We start from the raw sequence: 11,117 nt of genomic DNA, 5'->3' as shown, positions 1-11,117 counted from the left end.
ATTCTTATTATTTTGAATTTCAAAAAAAGATTATCTATATTATTCTTTTATGTTAAGATTACCTAAAATTGATAACGCCAAATTAGATAGTAATAAATGAAAATCTAATGTAAATGAGAACTTCTAAAATTTGATAACATCAAATTGAAAAATAAATAACAATAAACTAATAGAAACAACACCAAATTGAAAAGTAAATATAAAAAAGTTTAAAAAATAAGGAACTACCTAATTAGAGTTAATTTCTTATTAATTACTTTAATGTGATTTAATATATATATTAAAAAAAAAAGATTTAATATAAAGTATTGATGTGTCCAAAAACTGTTTTGTCCTCGGATTCCTTGAAGCTTGCCTTCCAAAAAATTAGGTTAGATGTGGGCCGACTAGATGGTCGGGAAACCACCTCCGAAGGTGCTTTGGTTGACTACAGAGCTTAATTGAATAACGTTAATAGAGGAAAACAATTTAGATACCTTCATTGTGTGCTATCCTTTAGTTTATATAGGATTTACCTCTTCTTTTAGATCTTTTAGATTCGTCCTACTTTTTATTGGTGGTTATCTGATTGAAGGGTTTTCTCCTCATCCTTCGGAGTCGGTTATGATTTCCCCATATACCATGATTGTGCAAGCACATTTTATCCCATAATTGTCGGGTTCCTTCTTCTTCACGCTACTTATCAGTTCACCCCTTGAACCAACCCGACCGTGGTTGAACCTAGTTCGATGTTATTTTGGAATTTTACAAGTCAAAAGTAAAAAACAATTAGCATGGAATTCATAAATAAAAACATTAACACATCTCCTTTAATGGAGTTTATTGGTAGGGGGCCACAATAATTATATGTAAAGTTTAAGGTTAATAATTTAATAAAATCATTACAAAAAAAAAAAATATAGAAGGTAAAAAATAAGTTGTAATTAAACATAGTGGAGGGGACACCAATAATTATCCCAAAAATCCATTTAGGTTGGGTTTGTATCTGTCTCATTCTGAACCAGTGGTTCATTAGTTGGGGTTGAATGAATGTATGAGGCCAGGTTTTGGGGATGGTTAAGAAGTTGCTAGATCTGAGGAAGCACGTATCTGGCTAGAATGAATGTGGTCCAGTTTTAGGGAAGGTTAAGAGCCAGAACCTGTCTTCTGTTTCTCTTTCGGACAATATCTAACTTATTAAGCCTCTCCCATTACCATAGAAGAGACAGAGAGATCTCAACTGAGAAGCTGAAGAGAGGAAACCCACTTCTGGAAAGAAGAACCCATAAGAGGAGAAGCTCTCACAGTGAAGTTTTTTGTTTTTAAGATTTCATTCTTCACTTCACGCTTTGAAGGAAGAAGGGAGGATTGTGCTCTGCACTAATTTCTTTTGCAGCTCCTTAAGGAAGCAGATCGGAATTGAAACTGCTGGTTCTGGCAATTTTTTCTCTGTGAACAACGGTGAGTTAACTCTTTTTCAAAAGAACTGTTTTTGATTATCTTGAGAAGAAATTCTGTAGATAAGCTGGTTTGTTTCCTCTGGGTTTTCATTGATAAACTGTCCTTTACCTCTTGGATAAGGAATATTCTCTCTGTAGGAAAATAGTTAGAGAATCAATTTTCTTTATATGGGTCACAGATTCTATTCTAGGTGTTAGACATTGATTTGATTTTTCCTAATTTTCAAGTACGTTAGGTGGAAGTGCTAATCAAAGAACCCATCATATTCTCTTCTTCTTTTTTTTTTAATTTTTAAATAAACCCATCATATTCTCACAACTATGTAGTTGTATACTTGTATTATGATTTTTATTTTTCTTATTTATAGATAATGTCATATTCATTAAAAAGAGATAACAACTTGACCGGTTCCCTATCCAAGTTGGATATTTTATTCCAATCAAATCAAAATTTTTATTGTTGGTGTTGCTATGCAATTTTGCACGTCTCCTCACCTCAACCGAATGAACCTGTAAGAATAAGCTCGACCGGAGTGATTGAGTTTCACCTCCGACGATCTAGTTTGGAAATTCTTCGATTAAAGAAGAAAAGAAAGCAATGAACAATAAAGTATTGAATAGTGATCGCTCAATTCAGTGTACCTTTCTCTTGTGTTCTCATACTTTTTTTATGGTTTTTCTATATACGAGTTTGACTAGGACTCAAACATTAGTCAGTCTGCAATACGAATCTCACGAATTGAATCCTACTCAAATACGAGTAGTTCAATTCTAATGGAATGCCTTTTCTTCGGCTACAAGTCTTATTGGATTCGTCTTGTTATTCTGCCAAACTTACCTTGGTCGGTTCAACCTGGTTCAAGCTGCTCGGTCTAACCGAATTGGTTCAGGCTAATTTATTTCTCCTTTATCAGTTGGTTTGGTTTACAAGCACCTCAACTAATCTTAAAGGCACAATTTATGTGTATAGGAAAAAAGCTCTATCTCAAAAATTTGTAACTCTTGACTTCTTATCCAGATCCTCTATCTTATGAACTGCAATCATGCCTCTCCTTCACATATTAAGAGGGGGCTCTACGGGAGACCCATTGGGGATCGATTCCACCTTTGATTTAATGTGTCAAAACTTAGAGGATCCAGGCCTCGAGGCTTGAGGAAAGCATAGAACTTTGCCTTGACAAATAGAGAATTTAGATTTTTACTTATGTGGTATTGGTCTTATCCCATCCCTTGGGGATTTAGATCATGAAGTTAATTTGGATCTTATGTTTGAAGGAATATTATCCCTTAAATATTGAGGATGAATAAATCCAATTTGGGCTGGGATTGTATCTCCTCATCTGAACCGGTACCGGTATTGAGCGGGTCCACCAGTGGAGCTCCAAGTGGATCATCCAATGAATGTGCCCAGGTTTGCCGTTAGGTTAAAAGGTGACTTAGCTTTGATACGGGAGGAAAGCTGGAGAAGAGAGGGCCATGAGAGCTTCTCATGGCTCTTCAAAGGGGAAAGAACATCTCAACCAACTTCTCCAGAGTCTCGAGGTTGACGAAAGAATCCAGAAGAAGAGAAGATTCTCCTCTGCGTCTTGGAGGAGTTTCCCTTCAAACCCTCTCTGCAACAAGTTCTTTCTTTTCTTTTTTTGGTAAAAGGAACGACTTCCATCACATCTGCAGAAATATATAGATGGGAACTCTGATATAGTATTGATGATGAATTTTCTGTTCTTGGCAAAGTATTCGTTGTGAACAACGGTGAGTTACACCAATTTTCCTGTTGCTCTTTTACCATCTTGAGGCTTTTGTTCGGTAGATATACATGTTGGTCTGTTTCCAGAAATGGATAAATTTCTATGCAACTTTCACTGAAACCCAGACAGGAAATGGTAACATCAGTTCCAGTTTTAATCCCATCTACTAAAAAGGTTGTATCCAGTGACTCCAGTCCACATGGTTTCCGTAGATCCTGGATCTGAAAATGGTCAACGTGCACAGTTTTCTGGTCGTTCTTTTGATAAGGTGATTGACAGCCTCCAACCAGCAAAGGTGATGACGGCATCCAATAAGAAGTAAAACTAAAGAGGTTTTAAGTTTGAATCTTTGCACTGATAACTTACTTTTGGGTCAGTTTACGCGCACCTCAACTACATCCTCAGGACAACTTTATAATTAATATAGGCAGGTTTCACACGTGGCTCCAAGAGAATTCGAACTTTGACCTCCTACAGGCTACATAGGAGCACCTACATAGAAGCGTTGTCTATTACAACTAAGCTACCTTCGAGGTTAGCTTTGGATAAGTTCTGACATATGTAGTGAGTTTGATTCTATCATTCCACATGGGAGAGGGGATGGCGCCTACCATTGATACGGTTGGACCAGTTGCAAAGTAAGAAAGGATTTACTCTCATTGTCATTCTTCATTAAAAAGGAATCTAAATCTCAATTTTTTCCCTTTTTTGTAATCAATCTAAATCTCATTTGACCAAAGACGGAAGATTCTTTTGACGAAGAAATCCATCATACACCCAATCGCAATAGAAAGAAACCAATAAAGGGTTAGATTTTCTCTCCAATAACAAAGGAAGATAACTCCACTTATGGAAATCCTTTGAGAGTTGAGATTCGTAGAGCAGACAAAGCGGAAATTTTGTGATAACTCCATTTTGAATTCCTTATATTTCTACATTTCTAGTCTTATTTGTAAATGAAATCCTTATTTTTTCGAAGGCCAGTGCTAGGTGTTTCAGCGGAAGAAGGAAGAAAATTGATGACTTCATCAGAAAAAATGGAGGAGGAATTGGAGGAGGCTTCTCCTTCCCAACTAAATGACACAGTTGAAGGTTCCATCGATTACAAAGGTCGTCCGGCGAGTAGATCCAACACTGGCAGATGGAGATCTTCTGGCTTCATAATTGGTATGTATTATGGGTTACCAAATGGCCAAATCTTTCATGGTTTTGTGGATTTTGAAGTTGTGAAACTTGGAAAAAATTGGTTGCAGGAGTGGAGATAGCAGAGAGGTTTTCTTATTGTGGAATTGCTGCCAACCTTATAACCTACTTGACTGGTCCTCTGGGTCAGTCGACGGTCACTGCCGCTGTGAACGTCACCACTTGGTCAGGGGTAGCTTCAATGCTTCCCCTTTTGGGAGCTTCTCTTGCCGATGGTTATCTTGGCCGTTACAGGACTATTATCTTTGCTTCTCTCCTGTATATTTTGGTTAGTCTCTCTCTCTCTCTCTCCTCCCAGATATCTTCTGAATTTGGGGATTCTTAAAAAAACCCTATTTACTGAACAGCATGATTTGATTATTTGTTCTTGAATCTGGGTCAGTTAATTTTTCTTATTCATCATTATGCTTGGTGAAGCAGAGCACTTCACTATTTGCCATTAGACAACTGAAAGACTGTGACTCCTACTAAAGTCAGATTACATTTTGCAGGGATTGGGCCTGTTAACATTAGCAGCAATGATTCCTTCTTTCACTGCGACTCATTGCCAGAACAGCACAACATCTTGTTACCCTCCTGAATACCAAATCATCCTCTTCTTCTGCTCTCTATATTTGGTTGCACTTGCACAAGGAGGGCACAAGCCATGCGTACAAGCGTTTGGTGCAGATCAATTTGATGGGAAACATCCAGAGGAAATAAAGTCTAGGAGCTCTTTCTTTAACTGGTGGTATTTTGGAATGTGTGGGGGTATTGTGTTTTCCAACTTGATCTTAACATACGTTCAGGATAACTTGAATTGGGGTCTTGGATTTGGGATTCCATGTATTTGTATGATAGTTGCACTTGCAGTTTTCTTGGTTGGAACAAGGACTTATCGCTACAGTTTTAATCTTGATGATGTTAACCCATTCAGAAGAGTTGGGCAAGTGTTTGTTGCAGCAGTAAGGAATCGACGAGCCACTCCACCACCAGCCACTGGTAATGAGGATGGTGGTGGGGCTCTTCATTGGTCTCTTCTCAAACGTGGGGCTAACCAATTTAGGTAAGAAATGCAAGCTATTTACTGCTTACACCAGATATAGAGTGGGGCAGGGAAATAATGCTAGGCTTTCCTTGGTATGATTCATGAAATATTAGAGGTTTTAAATTGAAATTATGGTATTGGTATGCTATTTTTTATCATCATATGTATGAGAAATTGAAATAAATTTCATCTAATTTAGACTCACTTCAAACTAACTTTCCTGCTTTACTATTTAAGAAGCTCAACAGGGTCTAACCTTACAGTTACCACTCTGTACCTATTGATTTTTTTGCCCAAGAAAAAAAGCAGCAGAGCAGTTGCTGGCCCATCCATGCTGTGTTTTTATTTGGTCTAGAGGCTAAGAGCTGTGGTTTATGATATTAACATTCCTTCAGAGCTCTTAAGACCCCATTTAGGTATTTTTTCTCAGGGAAGTAATCAGCTTTCCTAGTTGAGCTGGCAAAGATCATGACCGTTTTAAAAATCTTTCTGAGCTATACTGTAACACAGAGCAGCTTCATCAGTTAGTAATCAGTGTTTTTGCTAGAAATTCATAAATGAAGAAAAAGTGATAAGAACATACAAGCTTTGGAAGACCAGTAAAGACTTATTTTCATTTTCTTTATATGTTTCAGGTTTCTCGACAAGGCATTAGTTACTGCACCAGAAAATTCCAAGAAAGATTGGCCAGTATGTAGTGTCAATCAGGTGGAAGAAGTGAGGGCATTACTAAGGTTGATTCCTATATGGGCTTCATGTATATTATTTGCAGTTGTGGATGCACAATCATCCACATTCTTCACGAAGCAAGGAGCCACCATGGAGAGAACAATAGGGTCAGATTTCAAGATTCCACCTGCCTCCCTTCAAACGTTTATCAACCTCTCCATAGTTCTTTTCATGCCCATCTATGATCGTGTTATCATGCCAATTGCCCGTTCATTCACCAAGAAACCCTCTGGCTTGACAACACTACAAAGAATAGGCACTGGATTAGCTACATCTATGATTGCCATGGTGGTAGCAACATTTGTTGAGAGGAAGAGACTTCAAACTGCCATTGATGCCAAGATAGTGGATTTACCCAAAGCAACAGTTCCTATGAGTATTTGGTGGTTGGCTCCTCAATACATCTTGTTTGGAATTGCTGATTGCTTCACTAGAGTTGGTCTGCAAGAGTTCTTCTATGATCAGATGCCTAAAGGGTTGAGGAGTGTTGGTCTTGCCCTTTACCTCAGCATCTTTGGTGTAGGAAGCTTTCTAAGTAGCTTCCTTGTCTCTTCCATTGACAAGTTAACAAGTGAGCATGGCCATGAGAGTTGGTTCCCAAACAATCTTAATAGAGCTCATCTTGATTACTTCTATGCTCTCCTTTTTGGTGTTAGTGCTTTTTGGTTTCTTATGTATTTGTATTTTGCAAAAACATATGTATATAACAAGGAATATAATACATAGCCATTTTATTGTGGAGATTGCACTGAAGGTGCTTTTTTTATTGAGATGACTGAGAGGAATGTTGTTTCATGGTATTGCAACTCTTTACTTGATATGGAATGCTCTAATTTTTTTAGTATTACAGCAATGTTTATAGGATCATCGTTGGTATCAACCTTCCCCCACCACATAAGGCACTATCCTTGCTGACATGTAAGGTAGATTTGCCATATTCTATGTCCTGGTATTTGGTGTACTATATGCATTTAAGGAAGCTAACTGTTGCTGCACTAGACGTCCTCCCCAAGTCTCAACCCTTCATGAAAAGGTAGAAATTTTACAGGACAAGACAATTCAGTATTTCCCATGCCTAGACCATAAGTGGTTGATTCTTTCTTTCCCAAACCTCCCCTGGAAGTATTCTTGGTGCGAACATCAAGTTGATCTGGAGGAAAGACTCCTATTGAAGGTGGTTGTGAGTTTTAACAATGGTGGTTATTACTGTTGCTCTCTGAATTGTAATGAGTGTGGAGAAAAATTTCAAATGAGTCTTCCCCATTGCTGTTACGTATGGAAAATCGCTTCTTCCCACTAAAAGTAAGCCCACTACGAGCTCTTCAGAGGTTTTTTTGGGTATTGGAGCCCTTCAGAGGCACCATCAAATGAAAGAAATGTTTTTTTGGGTACCGGAGCCCTTCAGAGGGACATCAAATGAAAGAATTTTTTTTTTGGGTACTGGAGCCCTTCAGAGGTACCATCAAACGAAAGAAACATTGAGGCCAATATTTCTGCTGGCTTTTTATCTAAACGAAATCGTTTTTTCTTTATAATGTCTGGGAAAAGATAGATGGACAAAGATCATAACAAATGGAAATAATTTCTTTTTCATGAAGATGCAATTATTTGGCCATACGCTTTAAATAGGACCATAGCAAGGAAAGACGGCGGCGCGGCGACACGGCGACAGGCGAAGCAAAAGCGGGCGACGGAGGGGCGAGAAAACGAACCCGGATGGGTTGGCATTGACGAAATTGAGTGTAGCCAATTTGAGGCTAATAAACACAGGAGTGATTTGATCTAAAACAACCAAACAATGAAGACCCATGTCACATAGGGACGAAAGCCAAACAAAAACCAAAACCAAAACCAAACATATAAAGCTACAATCATGTACAAACGAATACAAAAGTCATCCAACCAATAAAAGAAACCCGGCTGACAGATCGGCCAGGGGAGAATCCCGACGCCCATGATGCCCCCAACAAATACAATTCATCCATCCAACGATATTGAAAATGTCTAAGTAATCATCACGAGTCATAGCGGCATCTTCAGCCGTGAGAACCCAAGAGGGAAGTGAGAATAGGGCCAAGGAACGGCAGCCATCGGATGCCCTTGTTGGTACGAATGACCGATGGAAAGAGGGAGAGGGACACCAAGCTCCCAGATCGAAGAACTAGAGGGGTACAACCATATCATCCGTCCATCCGAAGGAGGGAGAGGGAACCAAAACGAGGCAAAACTGGGGGAGCCACGGACCATCCAAGCAGGACCCAGAGAAGGCATCCAAGGATTAACAAGAGGAGCCGAGGGACGGCCCGAAGGATATGACGACCAGGAAACACCACAGAAAACCGAGGGCAGATCAAAAGACCCCGGATCCGGGGGGGGCCGGCTGGTAGTGGAACAGATACGTCTCCAATTCCTCCACCACCACCACCACCACCACACCACCACCACACCAATCACTCCACCGGGACAGGCGAGAGGTCATGGGATGTGTCCGCGGCCCGGCCCGGGCCATCATCCAACTCAGAGGGCAGGCGCATGTGTGACCTCGGGGCCAATAACACCACAAACGAGCGAGCGGGGGGGCCCTAGGGAAAGGCTCAGCCAACATCCAGAGTGAGGGGATCGGTCACTGGAACACAAAAACAGAGATGATGAGCCAGAGCGCGGCAAGAGCCAACTCAATATAGGAATAAATACGAGGCAAGAGGGCAAGGCCTCCGGGAGGGACAGGAATGTACTCCAACCCCACACAGAGGCGAGAAGCCGAGAGGATGAGCAATCTGAAGTTGATGAACTATGCAAGAGATAACCAAGGCAATCACAAAAACAAACAGAAACCAAAAGTCAAAAGACTCAAAACATAGCACAAGCCCAAGGAAAAAAAGACAACGGAAGGGACAACACCAGCCCACAAAAGACCCAAAGCACCTAAACAAGATCTGCAAAAACAACAAGTAGATGGACAAAAAAACAAAAACAACCACAACGCGAAACCCAAGCCACCCAGTGGCAAAAGATGGACCACCACGGCCCAACCGACACCGACGGCACCAAAGGGGCCAACCCAAAGGACAAGAACAGGGTAGAAAAAGCGCAAAAAAAAAGCAAAAAGTACCAACTACCAAAAACCAAACCACAAGCACAAGCCCACAAGCACAAGACACAACACAAACAACAACCGAAAACACCGGCCCAGAAGAGGATGCACGAGAGCCGCCACGGCACCGACAAACTAAGAAAGCGCGAGCCCAGGGGCGCCAAGCACCCAACGCCAAGGGAGCAACAAGGGGGCAAGGGGCCCCCAAGGAAGAGCCACCACACGCAAGACCACAAGGATCAGGGCAACACACGAAACACCCGAAACATCGAGATATTGGCCGGCGGCGCGCCCATGGTCGGAAACACAAACTCAAAGTCAATAGACAAAAAATCATACAAGATAATCAAAACTCAAAAAAAAAATAAATAAGAGAAAAGCAGAAGACACGGACCACAACAAACCACCGCGAGCAAACAGGACCGAGGCCCGACCACGAGCGCCAAGGCGACAAAGCAAACGGGAGGACCAACCACCCCACAGAGCACAGCCAAAGCAACGAGAGAGAGAAGGGACGCGCACCCAAGGGGGGACAAGCGACCAAGCCAGAAGGCAAGAAGGCGACAAGGGCCACAAAGGAAACGGAAGCACAACACCAGCCCAAGGGAGCCAGCGGACAAGCACACACCACCAACCGGAACACACCGCAGAGACAGAAACCGGCCGAGACCAGAGCACCACCGACAAGAAGACAGCCAACACGAACCAGAAGGATGAGGACCCGCGGGGCCACCACACAGAGGCACCAAAGACCCAAAAGGGCAACACAAAACCCGCACGCCCGAAGGAGGGGGCACAACCGAGGGGGGACCACAACCGGCCGCCGCAAAGACAAAACGAAGAGGACCCGGCCGGGGGGAGGAGAAAAACCACGACAGCCACCCGCCAACCAGCACGAGAACGGCCCCGAAGAGGACAGGCCACGGGGAAACGGAGGCGGAGGGAAACGAACCGAGAGAGGGGCCCGGAGGACGCAAACACCAAACACACCACCCCCGAACGAAGGCTAGCCCCGAGGCCCAGAGGACCAGCCGAGCCAGCTCGCCAACCGGAGGAAGCCAGGCCGAACGACGCAACAACAGGACAACACCCAAAGAACACACAAGAGAGCCCGCACAACAGGCCGACCCAACCCCCGGAAACCGAGTAACGAACACGGAGGCCCGAAGACACAACCCCAGGAGGACCCAACCTACGACACCGAGAACGGACAAAAAACAGACCATCAATAGCCACAAAGCAGGGCCCCCACGACGGCACGCCCACCGAAGACCACCCCGACCATAGCACATGATGACCGGCATCAAAAACATAACAAATAAAAACAAAAGAACACATATAAACAACAAAGAAAAGAATAGCAGAGAAAAATAAAAAAGCGCCAACAAAACCGGCAGAAGCACAGGACAACACAACCAACAGTAAAAATACAAAAACCAAAAAAACACCCCCCACCCCACACAAAAGAAAAAATCGGGATATGAAAAAAAAATAACAGGGCAAAAAAACGACCGGAGTCCAAGATCGCTCACGGAGCCACAAGTTCACATCATACAACCACATCACAAAAAGTAACATACAAGATAATCAAAATACAACCCACAAAAAAAAAAAATAAAACACGAAAAAAGACCGGAAAGAGATTCACAGGACAACAATAAATCAAAACACCAAACAAAGCAGCAAAAAAACGGATAAGAAGGACGCACAAAAAACCGAGGAAAGCACGACGAAACAACGGAACCAACAAGGAAGCAAGAGACGAGGCGAAGACGGACGAAAAAAGGAAAAGTGCAAAAAGAGAGAGAGAAGCCGGAGAAGAGAGAGAAGAGAGAGAAATAAAAAAAAGAAGAAGGGCGAAATGCAAATCGCAAGGA

The 11,117-nt window shown here is 42.1% G+C and overlaps 1 protein-coding gene across 5 annotated transcripts; it reads left to right on the top strand.

Annotated features, from left to right (window-relative positions):
• The first annotated feature begins 1,100 nt into the window (after nt 1–1,100).
• On the top strand, nt 1,101–7,040 carry LOC149018249 (protein NRT1/ PTR FAMILY 5.10-like). Of its 5 annotated transcripts, none has more exons than XM_089152559.1 (5): nt 1,101–1,440; nt 4,172–4,354; nt 4,441–4,658; nt 4,882–5,435; nt 6,053–7,040. In XM_089152559.1, the coding sequence occupies exons 2-5, from the start codon at nt 4,207–4,209 to the stop codon at nt 6,870–6,872; spliced, it is 1,740 nt and encodes a 579-aa protein (XP_089008685.1). In that variant the 5' UTR covers nt 1,101–1,440; nt 4,172–4,206; the 3' UTR covers nt 6,873–7,040. The 5 variants fall into 5 exon arrangements, with proteins under 5 accessions (XP_089008685.1, XP_089008687.1, XP_089008684.1 ...); XM_089152561.1 differs by having other exon boundaries at nt 4,167–4,354; XM_089152558.1 differs by lacking the exon at nt 1,101–1,440 and adding an exon at nt 2,004–3,191.
• The last annotated feature ends 4,077 nt before the right edge of the window (nt 7,041–11,117 follow it).

Source organism: Hakea prostrata, chromosome 4 (assembly GCF_041222555.1).
Source record: "Hakea prostrata isolate BN-2017 chromosome 4, UWA_Hpros_2, whole genome shotgun sequence".
NCBI lineage: Eukaryota > Viridiplantae > Streptophyta > Magnoliopsida > Proteales > Proteaceae > Hakea > Hakea prostrata.
This window is presented reverse-complemented; position numbering and strand designations above follow the sequence as displayed.

Coding starts and splice junctions, on each gene's coding strand:
- LOC149018249 (XM_089152557.1), top strand. CDS start 3,776: ATGGGAGAGGGGATGGCGCCTACCATTGATACGGTTGGACCAGTTGCA. Junction 4,355..4,440: donor ATCTTCTGGCTTCATAATTG/GTATGTATTATG, acceptor AATTGGTTGCAG/GAGTGGAGATAGCAGAGAGG. Junction 5,436..6,052: donor CGTGGGGCTAACCAATTTAG/GTAAGAAATGCA, acceptor TATATGTTTCAG/GTTTCTCGACAAGGCATTAG.